Here is a 24,231-nt window from a genome sequence, read left to right on the forward strand (position 1 = left end):
ATGGGCTTCAGGGGCAAGGAGACCCTCCAGTGATCAGTGTCAGCATCAGCTGTGTTTATTTCTGGTCCTGGCTGGCAGCAGTGTGGGCAGCTTCAGACCAGCCGCAGCTCTGGGGCCAGGACGCGCTCTTGGGGCCCTGCTCCAGGGTGGCTGCAGGCCTTCACCCATACTTGCAGAAATCCTTAAGTCCTTCGGGCAGGTGGAGTCCATCAATGGCCAACCGGTGCACCACGCTCCTCTGGATCACCAGGCGGCACAGAGTCTGCAGGGACGGCACTGTGGAAAGAAGGCTGTCAAAGGCAAACTGAACTACAGGGTGGGTCTGCGGCTGAGACGCAGAATATCTAGGTCTTGGTCCCCCCTTTGTCATTAACTTGAGCAAGTCCCTTCTGCTCTCTAGGCCCAGCCTGCTTCATGGGGCTGTTCGTGTGGTTGAGATAAGCACTCTTTCACAATGTTGCAGCCCTAACACTCAGCACACTCCCTTCCCCCTCACTTAGCAGCTTCGGGGGGCAGGGTAGTGTCTGATTTAGCTGAGCAGCCCCAGCCTCCAGCAGAGGCCTGGCACAGAGTGGGTTCTAGTTCACAGAATTTATAAAATGTGATCAGAGGTATAAATAAAGGGCTTAACAGGGCTATAATGAACCACACCTCAGGATTAAGAAACTTTTAATCTGGGGTCTGTGACGCCCTTAAACTGGTATGCCCAAATCTATGAGCATTTGTCTAATAAAGGGCACATAATTCTCAGAGGCCCAGGATCTAAAATCAGTTTAGAATCCCTAGGTTAATATACAGAAAATATTGTCAAAGCCAGAGGGAATTTGCAGGGCATCCTGCAATCACAGCCAAGGGTAAACCGAGGCTTGCTAGCCGGCGTGGGAGTCCTAGCAGGTTCCTGTCTCCACGCTGGGCCAGAGAGGACCCTGCCCGGGGCCTGGGATACGTACAGCCATACTCAAGCTGGACTAGGCGCACGCTCTTGGTGGAGGCAAACACGTCCACCACTGCGTAGAGGGGCTGGGCGGCTGGCAGCCCCCGGGCGCTGGGGCCCATATCCTCGCCGTTGATGACGATGTGCATGTCGGCCGTGCCATCCGGGCGCGGACAGAAGAGAACGCCCAGGCGGCTACGGCGCGCAGTTGGAGGCAGCACATTTAGCTCATAGAGCTGGTCCAACAGGTGGCTGTAGAGCCCAGGCCGGCTGCGGCCCACCAGGCGGTCGCGGGGTATTCGAAACTGCTCAATGCACAGATACGGTTCCACTAGGAGGGTTGGGGGTCGGCTGGGGGCCGCTGCGTCTGTCTCTGGGCGGCCCTCTTGAGGCACGCGGTTGTGATGGCGCGTGATGGCGAAGACCCATGTGTGGCCGAGGCTGACCAGGTCGGGCAGTGAAAACTCAGGTACGGCGGCCAGACTGGCCGGGTCTAGAGCAGTCAAGCCGAGGCGCAGGTGCCCACACCAGCCCAGCTCTTTCTCCTCGATCTCGACCAGGAATACTTGGCCCGGGGCCAGCGGCTCGCGACTGAAGCACACGCCGTGGGCGAAGCTCTCCACCCGTGTGGCCCGCGTCCCGGAGAGGTCCACGCGGATGTTGGCACCGTGTACCTGGTGGAAGCGGGTGGGAGAGGGCTCGGGGCGCGCGGGTCCCCAGGGCGCACCCAATTCCGCGCGGTTGGAGACAGCAGCCATCTCCCGGCCATGAAGCAGGCCAGCGGGCGCCAGGAGCTATTTTGGGCGACAGGATCAGAAGGTGACCGCTGGGTAAGGTATTCCTCCCGATTCCCTTACTCTAGGCTCTGCCCGGGGGTCCTAGCGCCGCTTGCTCAACAATCCTGCCTAGAACAGGGTCCCCCGGGAGTCTGAGGGATCCTGGCCGCTCACACCTGGGTCATCGGGTCGCGAGCGCCCGGGATACGACCTGAGAGGTCCGCGGACCCTGACCCAGCGTGGATCGCCGCCGTGCCAGTCCCCTCCAATCCCTCAGTCTCCAGAGACCAGAGGAGGGGCCGAGGAAGACTGTCATGTGATGCCAGAGCACACGTGACTCTGAGTACACATGACCTTTCATCGCCGGGCACCTCCTGGAGAGCACAGACGCGGGGAGCAGAGGTGAGGAGACTCCGGAGGCTGGGAGCGATCGCGAAGCCCCCGGGCGGAGCGCGGCACACGGTGCCAGGCGGAGGAGGCTCAGCGGGTGGGAGCTGGGGCTGGGACCTGGGCTTCCCTCGCCGATGCGCCGCCAGCTCCTCCCCGGGGATGGCTGCACGGAAGCAGAGAGGAGCGCGGGAGCGAATAAACAGGCACCCACTTCCTCCCGCAGATGGTAAGAGACGCGCTGTCGCCGCCGTTCTTCCTGCTGCTGCTGCTATCCTGGGCGCCCCGAGGCGAGACAGCCCCCCAGCAGGATGAGATCCAGTGCCTGCCCGGACTGGCCAAGCAGCCGTCTTTCCGCCAGTACTCCGGCTACCTCAGAGGCTCAGGCACCAAGCACCTCCACTACTGGTCTGCGGCCCTCCCTCCCGGGCGCGGTTGGGAGGGGAAAATACGATGCCCACCGGGAGAGATGACCTGGGGCAGCGGGGAGGGGTTCTAAAGACCTCAAGGGACCCTGGGAGAAGGGAGGGCTGGAAGGGGACCCTCCACCTGCGCCCACCTTGCCCTGACTCCCTCCCAGGTTTGTGGAGTCCCAGAAGGATCCCAAGAGCAGCCCTGTGGTGCTTTGGCTCAACGGAGGGCCCGGCTGCAGCTCCCTAGATGGCCTCCTCACAGAACATGGCCCCTTCCTGGTGAGAGGAAAGCAGCTCTGTACTCTGTAACCCAGGAAAGGGGGCGCGAGGACAGTTCCCAAAGGAAAAGGCTGGGGAAGAGGGAGAAAAGGACTTGGTGATTTTCCAAAAATGTGCTCTTTTCCTGAGCCTCAGTTTCTTCATCTGGACCGTTGGCTTGACTATCTGTACCTCTCCGGGTTTTGCCTGAATGTAAAGTGTGCAGCATGGTGGCCCTTTGCCTCCACCCAGTTGGCCCTTGGGACTTAATCAGCCATCTCTTTCCTCCTCAGATCCAGCCAGATGGTACCACCCTGGAGTACAACCCCTACTCTTGGAACCTGGTATAGCCAGAGCTGTGGGTCCTGCGGGGGTCTGGGCACTTGGATAGGGTGGAGAGCCCTCTTCAGCTCGCTACTACCCCCTCCCCCTCCCTCCCCCCAGATTGCCAACGTGTTGTACCTCGAGTCTCCAGCTGGGGTGGGCTTCTCCTACTCGGATGACAAGTATTATAAGACCAATGACACTGAGGTGAGTCTGGTGCCTGCCCACGTGCCCCAGCCTCTCTGGTTCTCTAAAGGTGGTGTCATGTGGGAAGAGAAAGAGCATGGCCTTGGAGTCCGTTTTTGGCTCCACCACATGCTATGTGGTGTAGTCTTGGCCAAGTCACTTCCTCTTGCACAAACAGGGTGGGTTGGTGTCATTATCTCTGAGATTCTTTCTAGGTCAAATACCAAAGCCTTCCAATTCCCTCTATCCTGCTGTCTCCAGGTCGCCCAGAGCAATTTTGAGGCCCTTCAAGATTTCTTCCGCCTATTCCCGGAGTACAAGAACAACGAGCTTTTCCTGACAGGAGAGAGCTATGCTGGCATCTACATCCCGACCCTGGCTGTGTTGGTCATGCAGGACCCCAGCATGAACCTTCAGGTGCAAGGCAGCTGCAGAAGGAAGGGAGGCAATTTGTGGTCATAGCCTTGTGGTCAGCAAGGTCAAACAGGTCAACTCCTCTACCTGACCCAGTCTCCTTCATAACATCCTTGCCACTAGCTGGCCTATCTCCCTGGCGTGGCTCCCACGGCAGGAAGCTCACCTGTCAGGCTGCCAAGTCTGTTCTTTACGTTGAGTGGTCTCCCCCACCCACCCACCCCCACAAACCACGCTGAGTTTCAGCTTCCAGATTGCTGAAGGCCTGGGTGTGGGGAGGGAGGCTCCTCCTCCTCACTTTCCAGAGGAGCTGAAGGCCCTGGATGTTTCACAGGGGCTGGCTGTGGGCAATGGACTCTCCTCCTATGAGCAGAATGACAACTCCCTGGTCTATTTCGCCTACTACCATGGCCTTCTGGGGAACAGGTATGAGAATGGGGCAGCTGAGCAATCTCCAGGGTGGGACAGGTCCTCAGATCTCAGATCTGTCCTCCAGGCATGATATCCTAGGCCCTACCCTGGTTTTATGAGCAGAAGGTGGGGGCTGGGGTGGCTGGAAGGGTTTGGTGCTAAAAGGCGAAAGAATTCAAAGGGACTAAGGAGAACTGGCAGTATGGCCCTGGGGTAGCTAGCTTTGGGACCTACATCCCCCACTGTGATATATTTCCTAGTCCCCTGGGGTTATGTTGTGATTGGAGGTTGGAGGGAAAAAGTGGGGTGCTCACCTTCTCTACCCACCGAGGACCTAAATACTTTCATCTCCTACAGGCTCTGGTCTTCCCTCCAAACCCACTGCTGCTCTCAAGACAAGTGTAACTTCTACGACAATAAAGACCCAGAATGCGTGACCAATGTGAAGTTCTGCCCCTACCCTGTGTCACCCCTGACACCCCCAATCCTGAGGACAGGACCACATCCCCTCCCTGGGGACTCCCTCTTCCCCATCCCCTGTTGCTCTCCTGTCCTGCATCCCTCAGCAGTTTGGTGTTCTCTGGGACGCGTCTATGGATGTGTGCCCATCACCACTTCCTATGACCTTTGGGCAAATCCTGTAACCCCTGTGAGAAGAAAGGACTTATTTATCAAACATCTATGATGTGCCAGGCACTGGACTGAACTGTATCAATGTAGGTTTTCTAATCCTCAAGATTCTCCTTCAAGGGAGATCATATCATCCCCATTTTCCAGATGAGGAAACTGAGGCCAAGAATGTTGAAATCACTTGCCTAAAGTCACGGTGCTAGGAAGTAGAGGCACTAGGATTTGGACCTAGGTCTGGCAGATTCCTTCTACTGAGCCTCAGTCTCCCTACATGTGAAAAATGTGAGGGAAGGGTAATGACAAGGTGAAGTAGGAGAGCGAGAAATCTTAGGACAAGTTGCTGAGGTCACGGAGAGGCCAGGGTTGTAAAGCACAGTGGCTCGGTTTGTCATTGCAGCTTCAGGAAGTGTCCCGCATCGTGGTCAGCTCGGGCCTCAACATCTACAACCTCTATGCCCCATGTGCTGGGGGGGTGCCCAGCCACTTAAGGTAGGCCCTGCCATGTGCCCCTCGGGCCAACCCCAGCCCCATCTGGAGGCTCAGGTACCCATCCCCTCACTTCACTTGCAGGTATGAAGGCAGCACTGTTGTGGTCCAGGATTTGGGCAACATCTTCACTCACCTGCCGCTCAAGCGGACATGGCAACAGGTGTGCAAGGGTGTGGGCTTCTTCCCGGCAGGGTGAGGAGCGGCCAGGCGGGCAAGTACAGCCCCTGAGGCTCTTTCTGTGCCCTGCAGGTTCTGCTGCGTTCTGAGGGCAAGGTGCGTATGGACCCCCCCTGCACCAACACCACAGCCACCTCCACCTACCTCAACAATCCTTACGTACGGAAGGCCCTCCACATCCCCGACCAGCTGCCCCAGTGGGACGTGTGCAAGTGAGGTTCTGTGGCCACTTGTGGCCTTGGGGGTGGCAGGCTGTTGGGGCTCGTGGGCATCAGAAACGTTCCCAGGGATCCTTTGGCTAAGGTTTCTCAGTGGGGACACTGCGGATGTTCGGGGCATGACAGTGAGTTGTTGGACTGGGTGTTCAACATCCCTGACCCCTAAGTCGATCACTAGTCAGTCATTTCATTCTTAAATGGCCACACTGATTGTTAAAATAGCAATTACTTCCACAATATGTTTAGTAAACAGATACTCTCCCAACTCCCCTGCCCTCACCCCAACTCCAGTACCATCCCCAGCTGCCCGGATCTCCTATGACCCTGCAAGTACAAGGGTGACACCTGGCACAGCAGGGGCCACTCAGGTGCATTCCGATTGGTGAGTGCCCACGCCCTACTCTTGTTATATGCTGTGGCTCTCACACCTGCTAGCCCCTATGTACTAAAGGCCAGTTGTGTCCCAGCCATTGTAACAGCGAAAGTGAAAGTGTCCCTATACATTTCTAAATGAGGGTGGGTTGAAGACTTCTGAATTCCAGCCCCTCCCACCCCCCATCCAGGTAAGTCCAAGAGAGGTGACAGGCCCAAGGGGAGGACTGAATCCCAGCTATCTGCCTCGTAGGCCTGGAGCTTGGGGAAAGGAGAGGAGGTCTGATCTGTGGACTCTTTCTCCCCCTCCCTGGTCTCCCTTCCCACGTGCTCCCGCAGCTTCCTGGTGAATTTACAGTACCGCCGTCTCTACCAAAGCATGTACTCCCAGTACCTGAAGCTGCTCACCACACAGGTGAGTGGGCGCAGCACAGCAGGGTCCACCAGCAGCCCTAGGACCCTGGGGCAGCATGGTAAGGTGGGGGCCCCTTTAGAATGCCACTCGGAACAGAGGAAGCTGGATCTCCAAGAGGTGAAGTCACTTGCCCAAGGGCCTGTGGTTGGCAGGGTCAGGATTTGAACCTGGCTTTGTCCCCACCCCTGCTGCTCTGCCCGGAAGCTGAGGGGTCTGCATCAGCCAGGGAGCCTTTAGGGTGAGAAGAGCTAGTGGGATCTTGTTACAAATGGGCAAACAGAGGCCTAGGGTAGGAGAGGGCCTTGTCCAAGGTTACCTAGGAGGCACTGGCAGAGCCAGGTTAGGACCAGGTCCTGTACAGCACAGTGGTCAGAGCATGGGCTCCGGGGTCAGACTGCCTGGGTGCAAATCCCTTCACTAGCCATGTGGCCCTGGGCAAGCTTCTCAAATATCTTGAGACTTGGCTTTCCCATCCATAAAATGGGGTTAATAATGGTACCTACCTTCATAGGAAAAGCATTGAGTAGAGCACTGGACATGTAGGAAGCAGTCAGAACACATGAGCATTTCCTGGTTCATGCTATTGAATACCCTGAGGGGTGGAGGCTGAACCAGGGAAGGGCTGGGACCTAGCCTTATTCCAGACCCTCCATTTTTCCCCATCTTGCTCCAGAAATACCGGATCCTGCTGTACAACGGAGATGTGGACATGGCCTGCAATTTCATGGGGGATGAGTGGTTTGTGGATTCCCTCAACCAGAAGGTAAGGCAGGGATCCAGGCCCCAGGGTGAGGCTGGGTGCAGGGGTAGGGCGGGCGTGCTTGGCAGCTTGGCTCTGGCAGACAGAAGGCAATCCTGGAGGAGTTCCCGGCCCCTGAGGTCTTGCTGGCAGCTGTGAGCAGAGATGATGGGGCAGCTGCAGGCTGCTAAATCTTTCCTGATGGGGCAGATGGAGGTCCAGCGCCGGCCCTGGTTAGTGAACTACGGGGACAGCGGGGAGCAGCAGATTGCCGGCTTCGTGAAGGAGTTCTCCCATATTGCCTTTCTCACCATCAAGGTAAGGCCGGGGCCTGGCGAGGGCTAGAGGGGAGGGGGCAGGACCCACCCATCCTTTCCTTCCGGCTTCATTTTATGCTGGGTTACCATCTGGCCCTTGTAAGGGCAAGTTTTCGGGGGCGTGGGAAGAAGTATGGAGGGCTAGGGGGAGGGTTAGGGAGGAGGAAGGTCACAGGCTAGAGGGATCCAGTGGGACGAGGGGACAGCCCAGGGGCAGGGCTTCAGGGAGAGAATCTCACAAAGCTTTGCTCCTCAGGGCGCCGGACACATGGTCCCCACCGACAAACCCCTGGCTGCCTTCACCATGTTCTCCCGCTTCCTCAATAAGCAGCCATACTGATGACCACAGGGACCAGCCCCTCCTCCCAGTCTCTCTTGCTAGAAGGGAGGCCCTTCTTTATGCAAAATGCCCCTCAGGGGCAGATCTCTGCCTCCAGAACTGCCCCGCCCTCTTTGCAGCCCTGTGCATCCCAGACTGGGCCCCAGTGCCTCACATGGACAGTCTGGGGGGAGTTAGCACTTTATTCCTGATGGGGCCAGCTCAGTCCCCTCTCTGCTTAAAGAATGCCCTTAATGCACTGATCCCACCCCAGGAACACAAAGGAGCTCAGGACAGCGCACTGGGAGGGAACGAGGGACTGTAATTGATAGATTGACTGTGATTATGGAATTAAATTGGGTACAGCTTAAAACTCTGTCTTCTCTGTGGCACTGGGGGTTAGAGAGGACGGTGACAGGTTTGTCACTACAGGCTGGGAGGGGGCGAGGGAGGGGCTGAGAGGCCTTGGAGTCCTGAATGCAGCTGCCAGGGTGGCGGTTGAGGCTCAGACAGCTGCTGTGGGGGCTGGTGCGGCACTGGATGCCCCAGGCTCCCTGGTGTCAGTAGGCCGGTTCTTCTCAATCACTTCTCGCAGCCCTTTGGCAAAGTGGAGGTCGGCCCCGATGGTGACGAAGCCCTGTGTAGCGGGGCACAGAGGGGACTCTATTTACTCCATTACTGAGACTAGAGTTTAGAGATAGAGAGACAGAGTCGTTGGCCTCAGGTTCTCAATCAACCAGGAGAGATGGAGCAGCAAAGTGGTTCTTATAACTCTGTGCGAAGAGTGTTGAAATACAAGCTGCAGGAGCGCAACCTGTGGGGGTCAAGGAAGGCTTCCTGGAGGAGATGACCTCCTGGCTAAAACCTGAAAGATTAGTAGGCGTTGGGGATGGAATCAAGGAAGAGTGTCCCAAGGAGAGGGCGCGGCCTGTGCAAAGTGCTGGAGGAATCTGATGTAAGATTAAAATGGGAGGGGACAGTTGATAAGGGAGGAGCTGAAGTCAGCTCGCAGAGGGTTCTGGGGAGCTGTAGAGGGAGGGGAAGCCTCTGCCCACTGCCCCATCATGCCCCCACTTACCGCGTGGTTGGTCACCACTTCGCGCACAAAGTCGATACCCTCCGGTAGTGGGATCTGCACCCCACGCCAGGTCCGCTCTGTGGGTGCAAAGAGCTGGCTCCGTCTGGGCCCCCCCCCGCCCCCCGCTCACCTCTCCCCTCCTCCTCCCTCCTAACCCCCCCAACCCTACCGTTGAGCATGGGCATCACCGCAATCTGCAGCATGGTCTTCAGAGGGGCCTGTAGCGGGATCAGCTGGGAAGGAGAGGGCGTGACGTCAGGGCAGCGAGCAGGGGTGCACTTGTTCTAGCTGCCCACTCCTGACCCCAGCCGCGGCCCACCCACCACGCCCGACTCACTGCCAGTGACTCCAGTGCGGACTGGTTTGAGTAGATTCGGAACCTATGGGAGAGAAAGAAGCGCCGGGTGGGACGAGCCCTGGAAGCCCCCCTTCCTCAGGCTGCCCAGGCCGACCCACCAGAGGCCCCTGACTCTCAGTCCTAGACAGCCCCCCATACTCCATTCCAGGGGGTTCTGCCACTTTCCAGGTGGATATTCTTGGGTGAGTCATTTCTCCCTCTTTGGGTCCCCTTTTCTCCAAGTCTGCTACTTTTCATTTGTTGAGCCCTTCCTACATGTCAGACTTCTGCTGGTAGCTTTGCATGTGTCGTTTATTTTTATCCAACAAAACTTACAGTGCTTACTCTCTGCCAGATACTAAACATGTTTTAAAAAGTTAAATATTATTAAGATATTTTAGAATCCTCATAACACCCAAAAAGTAAGCACTATTATGATTCACACTTTTTAGGTGAGGCAGATGAGGCCCAGAGAGGTTAAGTCATTTTGCCTAAGGTCACACAGCTGGTAAATGGCAGAACCTACCTCTAGAATCTAGGCTCTTAACCACTACCCTGCATTATCTCATTTAACCCCCCTAGAACAATGCTGTCCAATAGAAGTTTCTGTAGAATGTTCTGTATCTGCACTGTCCACGCAGCAGCCACTAACTACATGTGGCTATAGAAATGTGGCTAGTGTCTACCATATTGAATAGCACAGCCCCAGAAAGTAGATGCTACTATTACCTATATTTAACATGAAGAAAATGAAGCTTAGAAAAATAAAATGACTTGTCTTAAGATCACAAAGCAAAGTGGTGCTGAAGTTTCTGCCAAAACCCACGTTGTTATGCTCTTTTGCTGTGTGACTTTGGGCATGCACTTAACCTTGCTGGGCCAGTTTGGTCATCTCTCATAACACCTGCTCTGCCTGCCTCCAGGTGGCGAGAGAATGCAAAGACGTTACACTTTAATAAAGCACATTTTACGCATTAACAAAGAAAGACTCCAGTGGCTTATAGGAATGACTGAATTTTAGCTCCCCAGTTCTGTTGGGCAGGTGTGATATCCTGAAGACATTGAGGCTCAGAGAGGTTAACGGCCCGTGGACATCTGCATACCTGCGCAGGCCCAGCTGTGTGCGCAGCGCCTTTCCCCGGAGTGCCATCTTGGCGCTGAGACGGGCGTCCTGTGGGAAAGTGGGAAGGGGGGTGTTACTGACCCAAAGGGCCCACAGCCCACTTCTCCCTGACCCTCAGCAGCCCCCTTTGGTGCCCGTACCATGGTCATGCTGGACAGCTGGACCTCGGGCAGGTTGGGCGGGACCAGGGCGATGGTGAGGCTGGCAGTGACGGAGATGGTGGTTCCCGAGGGCTTGATGGTGCAGCGAGGTGGTGCCACAACCCGCAGCTCCAGCTTCAGCGGGGAGTCGATCACTGCTGGGCTCTGGGGATGGAGCAGGGAGGGTGGGTCGGGTCCCATATCTGTTCCCTGGCCAGCCTCCAGGGAGGAGGGTGTGGCTCAGACTCTGCCCTCTGGGAGCCCAGAGACTGACAAATGTGAAGACTGGCCTTGCTTCCCAAAGCCTCCAGAACTGTGTCCAGCCTCTGTGCCTTTGCTCACACAAAGGAATGCCGCCTCCCTCCTCTTTCTGCTTGCCTAAGTTCTCCGCATTCAGGATCCATCTCACATCCAAACTCCTCAGGGACAGTCTCTTTGCATTTAATATCCCAGCCCCCCACCACATCTCCTTTCTCTAAACTGCCATGCTATTTCTTCTCTAGGCAGTGACCAGGTGCTTGCTCTTCACCGAACACTGCACGAGTGTAGCTCATTTAAACCTCACAATAACCATGTGAGGCAGGTACTGGTACTGTTATCCTAATTTTTGAGAAGGGGAAATCGCGGCACAGAGAGGTTAAGTAACTTATCTAAGGTTGTGTAGTTATTCAGTTGGGACTCAGACGCAGGCAGTCTGGCAATAGAGTCCATGCCATTAGTTAGATGATGATGATGACGACATCGATAATAATAGCAGCTAGTGTTTATTGAGTACTTACTCTGTACCAGGTGCTGTTCTAATTGCTTTACGTGTACTAATTCATTTAATCCTCATGACAACCCTGGGAGGTTGTATAGTGTAGAGGAGAAAGCCAGTGTGACCTGGAACCACACAGATTCAAATCCCAGCTCTGTCACTTACAAAACTGAATGGAGTACAAGTCCTTTAATGACCACCAAAATATTTCTTTTTAAATTTTTTTTGAAGAAGAAGATTAGCCCTGAGCTAACATCTGCCACCAATCCTCTTCATGTTTTTGCTGAGGAAGACTGGCCCTGAGCTAACATCCGTGCCCATCCTCCGCTACTTTTTTTTTATATGTGGGATGCCTACCACAGCGTGGCTTGATAAGCGGTGCCATGTCCATACCCAGGATCCGAACAGGCGAATCCCTGGCCGCCAAAGCGGAACGTGCAACCTTAACCACTGCACCACCGGGCTGGCCCCTGTTTTTAAATTTTAACTCCCACTCCCTCTCCCCAGTAAACAAGCAAAAAGAATAATATGTCAGTTGTTAAAGCCCCTACGTGGCAGGGCTTGGGCTCCCAGCCCACCCTCACCATGGCTTCATGAAGAAGACAGAGCAGGAAGTAGTGACCCCCGTCACAGACTTGGAAACAGGCCTGGCAGGGTGAGGGGACTGGCCAGGCCTTCTGTCTACTCCTTGGCTGCTGCGGGGGGCCTCCACCTGCACAACTCGCTGGTCCCCTCACTGGTGTGCCCACCCACCCCGGCCACATTCCTACCTCCCCCCAACACTCACCAGGAGGACGATGTTCCCAAAGTAGGTGGCCCTCAGCAGCACGTCCAGCTCTTGGGGCACCTGGACAGGGAGACTGGGGGTGAGGCAGGAGTTCCATCACAGGCCCCCTCTGGCCCATGCCACAAACAGACCCTGGCATACCTTGTCCCCCACCAGCGACAGCTTCAGGGCACCCGCCCGGAAGTAGCTCTCCATGGCGGAGTCGAAGAAGAACTCAGAGAAGGCCACGTACACCATCCGCTCCTCCTCCTGCAGCTGGGGCTCCACTGCGCGGTTGGGCAGGCTCCAGTTCGCCTCAGCCAGGGGGAAGAAGGCTCCCTGGGGTTGGAGGGTCAGGGTCAGGGCCAAGGCAGACTGGCCCAGCACCCAGATGTCTCCAGGCCCTGTGCTTGGCACTGTGAGGGGTGGTGGGGAGTTGGACCCAGTTGCTGTCCTTGGGAGACTCACAAGCACATTTCTTAAAAAGCATGGAAAGGAGGGCGGCTGGAGTGCTGCAAGGGAGCAGTCCCACCAGGCAGGAGAAGGGAGGCTCCGGAAAGGGTTCAAGGAGGAGGTGGCATTTGAGTGGGCCTTGAAAGCCAGATGGCGGTATTGATAATAGCTGCTGCTTACATATACATAGTAATTCTTCTGTGCCCTTGACATAGACCAACGCCTTTAACCCGCATGACACCCTATGAGGTATGTTTTCTTACTATATTCTTTCCATTTACGTATTAGGAAACAGGCACAGAAAGGTTAGCCACTTACTTAAGGTCACACAGCCGGCAAGTGGCAGAGCCAGGACCTGACTTTTAGGCATTCTAGCTCCAGTCCGTGCTCTGAAATTGCTCCACTCCACTGGGAGGAGCAAAAGTAATGGCCACGTACTCACTGTGTGGCCTTGGGAAAGTGATATCACCTCTCTGAGCAAGATTCCACATGCCTAAAATGAGTAGTACCAGACTCACAGGGTTGTGAGAGGATGAAATGAGATCATGTGCATAGAGCTCTATGTCCAACTCCTTCAGGGGGGTAGGCAAAGGCAATGCATGAGCAAAGGCCCTGAGGTAGGAAGCGAGGGGCATATTTGGGAAAGAGTAAGCTGCAGAGGAACCACATGAAATTGGAAGGGTGGGGCCAGACAAGCTTAAGAAGGCTGGAAGGCAAGACCCAGGAGTTGAATCTAATTCTGCAGGCAGGGGGGGAGCCACGGCATTCTCAGCAATGGAGTGGCCTCATCAGATCCGTGCATTAGGAAGATAAAACCAGCAACACGGGGGAGAGAGAGGGAGTCTAGTTAGGTCAGAGGTGACACACCAGCCAGGCAGCTCACCCGGAAGTCCATGTCCAGATTGCTGGCGGAGGCTGCAGGATCCTTCAGGAGGGAGTAGTCAATGCCAACAAGCTCGTCCACAGAACTGCGCACTGTGGGGAGGGGAGAGGCCCAAGTCACTCAGGCTGTGTGATGCTGGGCAAGGTGCTTACCCTACTGGACCCCAGTTTCTCATCCATAAGATGGTGATGCTAATACTGCCTGCATAGGGCTGTTGTAAGGATCCGATTAGTTTTATGTGGAAAGCACATAATGCCTGGTGTGCACTATGTGCTCTAAAAATGTTAGCTATTATTATTATTACCACTTCTATGACAGGCGTTTCACCAAATCATGGAGCCAGATGGCAAGGATTCCCTTCCCTCGTTGGCTTCCCCTGGTTCCTCCTTCCCTTCCCGTGCCCTCTGTGTGGGGCACGATGATCTCTGCCCCGCAGCAGACAGAGGTCACAGCTTAGGAAAAGGCGGTTTACATGAATAGAGCACCTATTAAGGACCAGGTGATGAACACGAAGGGGGTCCCAAGGATCGGCAGGCGCATGGTGAGGACCTTGACAACCATCCTCTTGGTTAATCCTCACAGCAACACCGGGGGGAGGCATTGCCCACCAATTGAGGAAACCAAGGCCCAGAGAGAAGAGAATCCCTACCTGGGGTCACACAGCAAGTCGGCTGCAGAAGTTGCATTTGAACCCAGGGCTGTTCCACAGCAGGGCTTGGAAAGGACCTGCTCTGAGGCGCTGCCTGAGGGCTGCGCACCCAGCCTCCTCCGCACCTGCACTCCAGCCCCAGGGCTGGCCCAGGGCTCCCCGCGCCGCCAGCGCCAACTCACCAGGCACGGTGGCCAGAAGGGAGTTGAGCAGCACCATCCCTGCGTGGTGGAGCACGGGGCAGATCTGGAAGGCGGGGGCCAGAGTCAGGGCCTTGGAAAGAGAGGGTGCGCCCACCCTGACCCTACCCCGACCTGCCTCTACCCCCCACCTGCTGATTAAGGAGGAAGCGCATCCCCGAGGTGATGAACGTCGAGAGGAATTCATACACTTTCCTGTAAAGAGAGGAGAGGCCAGGTGAGCCCAGACCCTGCCCCACCCCAAGCCGGGTCCAGGGGAAATCACAGTGACCAGAGAGATGGGGGGGCACACCTCAACTTCCACCTGAATTACCAGCTCTTAAATGGAAGTTTTCCATCGCTCGGGCCCAGATCCTGTCTCCAACCTGATTCTCAAGACCTCCTCTCCTTCCCTTGCCTCCCCCACAGCCAAACAAATCTACTTACATTCCTCACACCTGCTCGGAGCATCCCCACCTCCATGTGTTTATTCATGTCCTTCCTTCCACCCGCAATGCTCCCGTCCTGTATTTCCCTGTCTGGGCTCCGATGCCTCCTCTTCCCGGCAGTCTTCCCAGATTACCCTCCTCTGAACCCCCAGAGTACTTGCTTAGTCTCACTCTTAGGCCCCAGTGCCAAATATTTTGTCCCTCCAGCCATGCTCTGAGCTCCCTTCTGAATCCTCAGGGCCTGGCATACACTTTGTTGAATAAACAAAAAATTGACAGTGTACCAATGCCAGATGATGCATCCACCATCTTCTTTCCCCCACCCTCTTCCAGAACCAGCACAAAGTGCCCTTCTCAGCCCCAAACCTGGAACTATGTTGTTATTTTTGCTATTGTTAGTAAGAGCTACCAATTACTGAGAACCCAGCGTATGCCCACTCAGCACTCTCATCCTCGAAATTACTCTTATCTAAGTGGCCAGCCACTTATTATATGCCAGACAGTTTTCTAAATATTTTATATTTTATATGCTAATAATATATTAACATAAATAGCTCTCACAACATCTTCTAAAATAGGTTCTATCATCTTCATCTTACCAATGAGGAAATTGAGGCACAGAGCTTCAGTGATTTGGCCAGTCACAGCCAGGAAGTGATGGCGCTGAGATTTGGACCCAGTGGGTCTGACGCCCAAGCCTGTGCACTCTGCATTGGCTGTGGGGTTCAAAGGGGGTGCGCTGGGGTTGGGAATGGGGCTTACTTTAAGGTTCCCCCGAAGGCCGCGTGCATTCTGGAGACAGAGGCCTGGCAGGAGACGTTGGCCACTTTGATCCGGCCACTGGAATCTCGGGAGAGCTGCAAAGCCGTGCGGATGGACACGCCCTCGGCGGAGGCGTTGATATAGCCCCCATCATAGCTGCAGGGGGGATTAATGTTCACCCCAGCTCAGAGCTTAACAGAGTCTTCACCGCCCCCCTCCTGGCCCCATACATCACCTCTTCATAAGGCTTCACTTCTGCACAGTTTACCAGACATTCTCAAACCCTATCAAGTCTTATGATGGGCATGATTGTCTCCATTGTACAGATGAAGAAACTGAGACTCAGAAAGCCTAAGGATTGCCCACTGCCCCACAGAACCCCCAGCCCTGCAGATACGCCCTTCTCTCCCCTGAGGGTGCCAGCTCCTCACAAGAACCAGTAGAGAAGCTGTCTCCGGAAGCGCAGGTCCAAGGAGGCGTTGGTGATTTGCAGCAGCAGCTCCTGCTCTGGCTGGAAATAGACCTCAGAGGATGTCAGCTGCAGCTCCGAGACCTTCACCCTGCAGGAGGCCTCGGGGTCAGACGCAGGACCGTGATGAGGGGACCCCATCCAGCCACAGGAAGCTCCTTCCCTCCTCTTCCAGTCCAGGCCTGAGGAAGCTGGGGTGGCTGGAATGACTTCTTCCATTGCTCCTCAAGTGCCCAGCCTGGACTTGAGTGGCTCAAACTCGCACTTGGGTGGTTCAGAGATGAGCTTCTCCTGACCCAGTTGTTAAAAGTGAGCTTCATCCCTACTCTTAGAAATCTTGTTGCTTGCACTCCCTTCCCTCCCATACCCTGGGTTGCTAGACCTGGTCTTTTAACCGGGTCCTTTGATCTTGTCTCCATCATCTAAGCGCCGCTCCATTTCCCAATTCCCTGTCCCCACCATCCTAGGCCTTTATCTCTTGTTCCCTGGACTCTCCACGCGGACGCCCTAGACCCCACTCTCATCCATTGGCAAGTGTCTTGACTCCGCCTCTCTGGAGCTCTTTGGCCACGCCTCAATTCCGCGGCCTCTCCTGCGCTTTTCTTGGTCCCGCCTACATTGTCTAGGCCACGCCTACCTGCTTGGTCCCGCCCGTGTTGGCAGGCTTGGCCTTTATCTTTTCGGCCCCATCCTGTTTCTTAAGCCGTAACTCGTCGATTTGGCCACGCCCCCATTCCCCTCAGTCTTCCAGTCCCCGGGACCCCGCCGTTTCCTAAGCCCCGCCCCCACTGTCGAAGCCCCGCCCCACAACCCAAGGCCCCGCCCCGGGCCCCCCACTTACTCAGAGATGTTGTAATAGAACTGGCCTTCTCTGCCCCGCAGGTCCGGAATGGTGATGGTCTCCAGCTCTTGCTCCAGAAAGCGCAGCCCTTCCTGCTTCACTGAGGCAGCAGTGAGACCCTTAGCTCCTGCGCCCACTGCTGCGGTGACCCCACCCTCCCCCGCTCGCCCCTGCTTCTTACCCAGCTCCAGCGCCTTGGAGGTGATGCGGATCTTGCAGCCGGGGAGCTCGGCGTGAGCGCCTGCCAGCAGCGTTAGGAAGAGGGCCCCAAAGAGGGCCATGGCGAGCGGGCCTGGGGGTGGGGTGGGGTCTCAGGAGTCATCCGGCCGCTAGAACCCACTCCTCGGATGTCCAACCACAAGAGGGGGTTGGGTCGGATCTTTACCCTCGAGATAGCTCTTCGGGGAACTTGGAACCAATAATATTGCTTCCATTTGGCAGATGCGGAAACTGAGGCTCAGAAAGGCAACGCAACTTGCGCTCTGGCTCTCAGAGGATTTGGAGTACGGGGAAGGGGGAGGGGACATCCTCGGTTCCCTCGTGCAACCGCCGCGTGACGAATTTGGACCTCCGGGGACCAGCCCCCACACAACAACCTCCCCTTTCCTTTAGCGGAAGGCGAGCGCGGCTTGCACGTTACCATGGGAACAACTGCACGCGCATTCCTGGGGGGTGGTTTGCGGTCTCCCAGGCCCCGCGCCGGGGGAGGAGAAGGGGCTGCCGGCCCGACCTCGGGCTCCTGGGCCTCTCAGCTTCCCCGGGTCCTAAATCCCCGCCACAGATTCTGCCTGGTGCCCCCCATCTCAGCGCCCTCTTTTATGAGATCTCCTCTCCATCCCGGGTTCAGCGTACCGCGCGCTCGGCGAGGGTCTAGGGGTGGATGGGGACGCGCCCTGACTCACTCTGAGGTGGCTCTTGGGGTTGGCGCGGTCACGTGGGGCGGCGGGCAGAGCAGGGGATCCGGGCGGCGGGGTCTGGCGGGCAGCGCGGTTCCAGCAGCCCTTATAAAGCCGGGCCTCTCCGACCCTCCTCCTCTTTCCCGCTCTCCCCTCCTCTCTTGGGGGTTGGGAGGGGACAGGGCGGGACGCTGCCAGCCGGGAGGGCGGAGAGGGCTGTAGAGAGCCCCGTGACAAGCCTGGCCGCTGTCAGGACAAGTGGGGGACCCAAGCCGGGCAGGAGGGAGGGAAGTGCAGGAATGGGCCCGCCCAGCCCCAACAATCTGTGCTTCGCTGGGACGTTGGTTCAGATTCCAGTTATCCGTCTCTTCCTCTGTGATCCTGGGCAAGTGACTTCACTTGGGTCACTGAGCCTCAGTTTCCTCATCCTGCAAAGAGTGCCTGATAATAGGAACCACCTCTTAGGTCTTTATTGCAGCCTAGGCCAAGCCAGAAAGTCAATGCCCAAGGCATGGTTTCCTTCCCTTCCATCCACAGCCATCTCAAGACCTTGCCAGGCTTCACTACGGGACCCCTCAACTGTCTCTGTGTCACTACGTGGGGACCTTAAGGGCCCAGAGACCTCTCTCACTGGGGTCCAAGCAAGTGCTGCCAGCCGATGAGGACACTGCACAGGCCTCTGGAATCACCCAGGAGGGAGGTTTGGCGGTTCCACGGGGACTGTGGATGTTTTTGGAGCTAGGTTCTCTGCACAGTACCCCCAACTACTGCCTACAGTGTCTCCAGCTCCAAAGACAGGCACAGAGTATGTGCCTGCTACCTTTTTGTTGTCAACTGGATAGAAGAGGAGAGGAGAAGCAGGAATGATTCATGTCCCTTGGACATGTAGGTAGCACCAAGCATTCATCTAGGTGGGATGACCAAGTCGCCCTGATTTGCCCAGAACTTTGCTGGCTTTGAACCTGAAAGTCTCCTCCCCAGGAACCCCCTCAGTCCCAGGCAAACCGGGATGGTTGGTCCCCCCAGGTCTAGATCAACTTTTTTAACCTTCTTAATCTGTGAGGTCGGCACTATTATGAACCTGCTTTAGCAGGAAACTAGAGGTAAGACCATCCTGTGGCCGCTCCCGGTGAACCCATAGACTGTTTGTGGAAGCGTGGGAGGTGGGTGCTTATAGCCCAGTAGTTAAGTGCTTAGACTCCTGTGTCTGACAGACCAGGGTTCAAATCCTAGGCTGTCAATTCTCGGGTCCAATTCTTGGACCCCTTACCTAAGCAGCCCTGAGCCTCAATTTCTTCATCCTAAATTGGAAACAAGAAGGTTATTGCAAGAACAAGTCAAATGGGCATAGTGCATGGTACATGGCACTCCATTAGTGCCCCCAAAATGCTAGCTATTACGATTAGGGGCGCAAACCACAAGCAAACAAGGCAGAAAGGGTGGAGGAGAGGAATAGAGAAAGTGCTCGGGATATCCAGAGGAGGAAGTGCCTAAATGCCTTTGAACTCTAGTAACCCTCCCCGGAGCCTGGCTCAAGCAGAAAACCTGGTGGATGTTTTCTCTCATTTTCTTAACTGAAATGCAGTTCTTTGTATCATTGTTACCTCCTACAGGGTCTTGTCCCTTGTAATTCACTGGCCCCACAGCAGCCCCAGGGAGCTTGAAATGTAGCTACGTGATGCTGGGCCAGTGGTCTAACCTCTCTGGGCTACTCTTTCCTCATCTGGATTGCTTGTGAGGATTAAATAAGCTGATGCATTTAAAGGGCTTGATAAGCACCTGGCATTTAATAAGGGCTCATACAACGTTAGCTATAGTCATCAGTATTGTTAGCCATTATCCAGTGGCTTTCCATCCTACTTGGAATAAACTCCTGCCTCCAGGCCCTGATTTCCAGGCATGTGATAGGGCCTACCCTTGTCTCATCTTCCACCACTCTCACCGTTTTTTGTGTTTTTTTGGTGAGGAAGATTGGCCCTGAGCTAACCTCTGTGCCGATCTTCCTCTGTTTTATGTGGGATGCCACCATAGTGTGGCTTGACAAGCAGTGCTAGGTTTGCACCCAGGATCCGAACTGGCAAACCCAAGGTCGCCAAAGCAGAGTGCTCAAACTCAACCACTACACTACCAGGCCAGCCCCACCCTCATCCTTTCTCATTCAGCAGAATGAAAGGCCACACTGGCTTTTTGGTTTCTTGAACATGCAAATTAAATTCTTCCTGCTCAGGGCATTTGCACTTGCTGTTCCCTCTGCTTGGAATGCCTTTCCACCTGATCTTCCCACAGCTGGCTCCTTGTCATTTTGGTCTCAGCTTAAATGGCACTTCTCCAGAGAGGCCTTCACTGCCTACCTAGTAGATACTCTCAGTCACATCAGCCTGGTTTATTTTCTTTCTTTCTTTCCTTTTTCTTTTTTTTAAGATTGGCACCTGAGCTAACAACTGTTACCAATCTCTCTCTTTTTTTTCTGCTTTTTCTCCCCAAATCCCCCCATTATATTGTTGTGTATTTTAGTTGTGGTCCTTCTAGTTGTGGCACATGGGACGCCACCTCAACATGGCCCGATGAACGGTGCCATGCCTGCACCCATGATCCGAATCCTGGGCCACCAAAGCAGAGCATGCGAACTTAACCACTCAGCCACGGGGCCGGCCCCCTGGTTTATTTTCTTTATAGCCTTATTACTATTTAATATTGGTTTATTAAGTTATTGGTTAATGGAGACGTGGTCTGTCTCAGTGAGAGCTAGGATCTTGTTCACCACTTATTCCCAGAGCCTGGCACAGAGTAGGTACTGAATAAATATTTGCTGGGTGATTGAACTGGTTTGGAGCCCTCACATGTCCCCGGGGAGCAGGCAGTACCCATACCACGCTGGGAGTCTTTACCCCTCCTGCACCTTGTTAGTCTCAGTCCAGCTGTCTCAAAACACAGCCCTGACCTGGGCAGGGGACAAGAAGGTGCAGTCAGTGGCCTTGATCTCAGGGACTTGCCCACTGAGCCAGCCCCTCTCCATCACATGGATTTCCCCTTTCTCCCAAAACTTGGGCCCCCAACCCTCACACCTCAGAGTGACGTTGGCGGATGTGCAGCCAGGAGGGGCTTTGGCAGCCTCCCCGAGTCCTACCGCTCTGTCTGAGGGATGGAGAGATCAGAATTCCCCAAACCCCTTTCCACTGTCACTCCTGGCTTTGCAAAGAGAAGGGGAGACTTCCCAGCACTCAAAGGGACAGGAAAAAGAACGCTTTTCTAATTTCTGTTGTGTGCCCAGCACAGTGATACTGCAAAAATCAGGACAGTGAAGCAGTTAAGTGCTCTGGAATCAGACAGACCTGGTTCCAATCCCGCTCTGCCATTTTCTAGAGCAGAGGTCAGCAATCTCTTCCCGGAGAGGGCCACCTAGTACATGCTTTAGACTTTGCAGGCCCAACAGTCTCTGTCATAGCTGTTTGGCTCTCCCAATGTAGCCTGGAAGCACCTACAAACAATACTGAAATGAACAGGCTGCTTGCTGCATTTGGCCCGTGGGCCCATGGGTCAGTTTGCCAACCCCTGTTCAAGATGAAATCTCTGTAGGAGCCTCAGTTTACACATCTGTAAAATGGGAGTGATCTAGTACCTGCCTGCCTCTCTGGGCGGCAGTGAGATTTTAATATTCTAAAGTATATAAAGTGCTAAACCTAGTAATTGGCGCACCAAAGGGCTCGATCAATGTTTCTGGTTATTTGTATTAGCTAGTTGTTTAACAAACAAAAGCTGCTTTACAAATATGAACTAGCTCAAACCTCATCACATCCTCTAAGATAGAGATCGTCAGCCCCATTTTACAGATGAGGAAACTGAGACCCAGGGAGGTGAGGTCATTAGCTCAAGTCAGTCTGCCCAAGCCCCTGCTCTCCACCACTCCGCTCTGTGGTGTCTCTATCTAAATGATCCCATTTAATCCTCACAGCAATCCCTGAGGTAGCTCTTATGGCCCCTTTTTCCCAGATTGGGAAACTGAGGTACAGCAGGAGGAAGTCACTGGTCCAAGTAAGTAAACACAGGCTCCGCTGACCACAAGATAACAAGCTGGATTTCTGCCCGAGATGTCAACATGCGGAGCCTGGCTCCCCCTCCCTCTCCCTGTCTCCAGCTGTGTTTTCTTTGGACCCTTACGTGGCTTGGAGACGCTGCATCAGCCCATTGCCCACCCCTCAGCCCCGTGACTATTCCTCCAACCCCAACACCCACTCAAGCTACCCCTCAGGAAATGACCCCCTCCCTATCCCTCTGCCTAAGTCCATGAGCACTGCAGTGTGTGCCTGTGCTGGTCAGCGTGGATGTGCCTGGGATCACATGATGGGGACCCTGCTGGAACGAGGGGAGGAGGGGTAGGCAACAGATGTCAGACCAGGAGACCCTGATTACATCTCCCCAGACAGGTGGAATGACCACCTGTTTCCAGAAAGCAGCTGGACAGAACTGCCCCCATGGAGGCCAGACATTCACAAGTGGGGTGAAGGGACATAAAGGCCTGGGACTCTGAGTTCAGCTGGGGTGGAGCTGCTGATTGTCTTTCTGTGGCTTCTAAAGCTCGGAGACCCGGTCTTTTGGTTTCTCCTTTTCTTTTCCATTTTCTCCTTGTAGACCAGATCCCTTTACTGTGAAAGGGGCCAGCCACCTGGTCCTCAAAAGCCCTTCCAGGTTTGAAACTCAAGGATTCCAACACTTCTCGCAGAGTGTTGCTTCCCCAGCTCCTGGGTCCTTTACACCCCTGTGCCTGATCCCTCTCCAGCTCAGCTCGGATGTTGGCCTGGAGCAGCTCACTCATTCTTTCTTATTGCTCTCTTCTCTGTTTTCTCCAGGCTGCACTCTCCTTTCCCGCTAGCTGACTCTGACTCATGGGGGCCTCTTTCTTGATGGTCCTCTGAGACTTCTATTTTGCTGTCATTAGTCACTCTGCACGAGCTTCCCAGCCTCTACCCATTTTGAGGAAGGTGTGGAGGATCCGGAGCAGAGCTAGATGTTTGGAGTCCATGAACCAGTAATAAAATTTCAAAGTAACTGACGGGAGGGGGCAACAAGAAGTAGTGACTTTTCCTTTTGATAATAAGGATGGGGCACCATCTTCAGCCTAAGCTTGTCTCTTTTTTTCAGGGCCTTCCTAAAGGTTGTAAGAAGCACTCAACACATTCCAGCATCTTGAATTCTTCCGAGATGCTCTAATACTACAGTCTCTGGGGGCCAGACATATACAGGCTTTGATCTAACAAGGATTGCCAACTCCCCAGCTGGGAAAGGACATCACAGCCCTCTGGCCTCCCTCCTGTCTTCCCCCCAGCTAGATCCATATTTTAGCACCCCCCATTTCTGGTACCCAATTCTGCTCCTCTCCCAGTCTTCTCCATCTCAGTTCATGGCAGCATCCTTCACCCAGATGCTCAAGTCCAAAATGTGGGAGTCACTCCCTTTTCTCCTTCTACCCCATGTCAGCAAATCCTGGTGTCTCTAAGTCCAAAACATGTCCCACGTCTATACACTTCTCTCCATTTGCACCAACACTAGTCCTAGCCATTTCCATCTTTTACCTGGACAACTTGCCTCATCCCCATGCCTCACTCTGCCCCTATAAGTCTAGTCTCCCTGCACTTGCCAAAGTGATCTCTAAAACATAGAAATCAAAGCAATTTGCTATCCTGTTCAAAACCCTCCATTTGCTCCCCACTGCACACAAAATAAAACCCGGACTCGGGGCCGGCCTGGTAGTGCAGCGGTTAAGTTCGCACGTTCCGCTTCTCGGAGGCCCAGGATTCACCGGTTCGGATCCCTGGTACGGACACGGCACTGCTTGGCACACCATGCTGTGGTAGGCATCCCACATATAAAGTAGAGGAAGATGGGCACGGATGTTAGCTCAGGGCCAGTCTTCCTCAGTAAAAAGAGGAGGATTGGCAGCAGACGTTAGCTCAGGGCTAATCTTCCTCAAAAAACAAACAAACAAACGAAAAAAAACCCACACTCTGGCCGTGGTCCTTGAAAGATTCTCAATGATCCAGCTCCTGCCTACCTTCTTCTCCAACACCATCTGCTCCCGTGGTTTGGAACACGCCAGCTCACTCAGTCTCAAACTTTCCATGAACTCTTCCCTCTACCAGATACATCTGCACACACAGACCTCTGCATAGTTAGCTGCCCTCATTCACTCAGATCTCTACTCAAATGTCACTCCCACTGAGAGGCCACCTCCCCATGGTTACTTGTTATTCTGTTTAGTTCTTTTTTTAAAAAAGATTTTATTTTTATTTTTATTTTTTCTCCCCAAAGCTCCCCGGTACATAGTTGAATATTTTTAGTTGTGGGTCTTTCTAGTTGTGGCATGTGGGATGCCCCCTCAGAATGGCTTGATGAGTGGTGCCATGTCCACACCCAGGATCCGAGCCGTCAAAACCCTGGGCCACCGAAGAGGAGCGCGAGAACTTAACCACTTGGCCACGGGGCCGGCCCCTGTTTAGTTCTTTATTGTCTGTTTCTTCCAGCAGACTGCAAGTTCCATGGGGGTAGAGCCTGACACTTATTCATGGCTGTAGCCTCAAGGCCAGCACAGGGAAAGTGGGTGGTTGTTATCATCAGCAGACCCTTCAAAAGGAGGGGATTTTATCACAGACTGTGTGGCCCTGGCCCAATTCCG

At 54.6% G+C, this 24,231-nt stretch overlaps 3 protein-coding genes across 6 annotated transcripts; 1 reads left to right on the forward strand and 2 right to left on the reverse strand.

The window, feature by feature from the left end:
- Positions 1 to 33: 33 nt before the first annotated feature.
- NEURL2 (neuralized E3 ubiquitin protein ligase 2) lies at positions 34 to 1,992 on the reverse strand. Its single transcript, XM_008521652.2, has 2 exons — positions 951 to 1,992; positions 34 to 276 (listed from the first exon to the last, which is right to left on the reverse strand). Exons 1-2 carry the CDS (start codon positions 1,690 to 1,692, stop codon positions 161 to 163), a joined length of 858 nt encoding a protein of 285 aa, XP_008519874.2. The 5' UTR covers positions 1,693 to 1,992; the 3' UTR covers positions 34 to 160.
- On the forward strand, positions 1,638 to 8,152 carry CTSA (cathepsin A). Its single transcript, XM_008521650.2, has 15 exons — positions 1,638 to 2,112; positions 2,324 to 2,505; positions 2,678 to 2,789; positions 3,062 to 3,112; positions 3,213 to 3,299; positions 3,540 to 3,695; positions 4,027 to 4,118; positions 4,461 to 4,545; positions 5,131 to 5,222; positions 5,304 to 5,382; positions 5,472 to 5,611; positions 6,329 to 6,404; positions 7,078 to 7,167; positions 7,354 to 7,461; positions 7,717 to 8,152. Exons 2-15 carry the CDS (start codon positions 2,324 to 2,326, stop codon positions 7,798 to 7,800), a joined length of 1,434 nt encoding a protein of 477 aa, XP_008519872.2. The 5' UTR covers positions 1,638 to 2,112; the 3' UTR covers positions 7,801 to 8,152.
- PLTP (phospholipid transfer protein) lies at positions 8,082 to 23,753 on the reverse strand. Of its 4 annotated transcripts, none has more exons than XM_070588427.1 (17): positions 23,611 to 23,753; positions 17,568 to 18,002; positions 16,847 to 16,957; positions 16,666 to 16,765; positions 15,787 to 15,915; positions 15,356 to 15,511; positions 14,297 to 14,360; positions 14,148 to 14,211; positions 13,317 to 13,408; positions 12,143 to 12,319; positions 12,002 to 12,061; positions 10,458 to 10,622; positions 10,298 to 10,365; positions 9,195 to 9,237; positions 9,027 to 9,090; positions 8,858 to 8,934; positions 8,082 to 8,416 (listed from the first exon to the last, which is right to left on the reverse strand). In XM_070588427.1, exons 3-17 carry the CDS (start codon positions 16,944 to 16,946, stop codon positions 8,285 to 8,287), a joined length of 1,491 nt encoding a protein of 496 aa, XP_070444528.1. In that variant the 5' UTR covers positions 16,947 to 16,957; positions 17,568 to 18,002; positions 23,611 to 23,753; the 3' UTR covers positions 8,082 to 8,284. The 4 variants fall into 4 exon arrangements, with proteins under 4 accessions (XP_070444528.1, XP_070444529.1, XP_070444530.1 ...); XM_070588428.1 differs by having other exon boundaries at positions 17,568 to 17,989; positions 23,611 to 23,724; XM_070588429.1 differs by lacking the exon at positions 23,611 to 23,753 and having other exon boundaries at positions 17,518 to 17,830.
- Between the last annotated feature and the right edge of the window lie 478 nt (positions 23,754 to 24,231).

This window comes from Equus przewalskii, chromosome 21 (genome assembly GCF_037783145.1).
Source record: "Equus przewalskii isolate Varuska chromosome 21, EquPr2, whole genome shotgun sequence".
Taxonomy (NCBI): Eukaryota; Metazoa; Chordata; class Mammalia; order Perissodactyla; family Equidae; genus Equus; species Equus przewalskii.

Excerpts from the sequence above, each read along its gene's own strand:
- PLTP (XM_070588427.1), bottom strand. The coding sequence starts at position 16,946 with ATGGCCCTCTTTGGGGCCCTCTTCCTAACGCTGCTGGCAGGCGCTCAC. Across the intron at positions 9,238-10,297 it reads ACACAGCTGGGCCTGCGCAG|GTTCCGAATCTACTCAAACC; the intron begins GTATGCAGATGT and ends TCTCTCCCATAG. Across the intron at positions 8,417-8,857 it reads AAGTGGTGACCAACCACGCG|GGCTTCGTCACCATCGGGGC; the intron begins GTAAGTGGGGGC and ends CCCGCTACACAG.
- CTSA (XM_008521650.2), top strand. The coding sequence starts at position 2,324 with ATGGTAAGAGACGCGCTGTCGCCGCCGTTCTTCCTGCTGCTGCTGCTA. Across the intron at positions 5,223-5,303 it reads GGGGTGCCCAGCCACTTAAG|GTATGAAGGCAGCACTGTTG; the intron begins GTAGGCCCTGCC and ends CTTCACTTGCAG. Across the intron at positions 5,612-6,328 it reads CCCCAGTGGGACGTGTGCAA|CTTCCTGGTGAATTTACAGT; the intron begins GTGAGGTTCTGT and ends GTGCTCCCGCAG.
- NEURL2 (XM_008521652.2), bottom strand. The coding sequence starts at position 1,692 with ATGGCTGCTGTCTCCAACCGCGCGGAATTGGGTGCGCCCTGGGGACCC. Across the intron at positions 277-950 it reads AGTCCAGCTTGAGTATGGCT|TGCCGTCCCTGCAGACTCTG; the intron begins GTACGTATCCCA and ends TTCTTTCCACAG.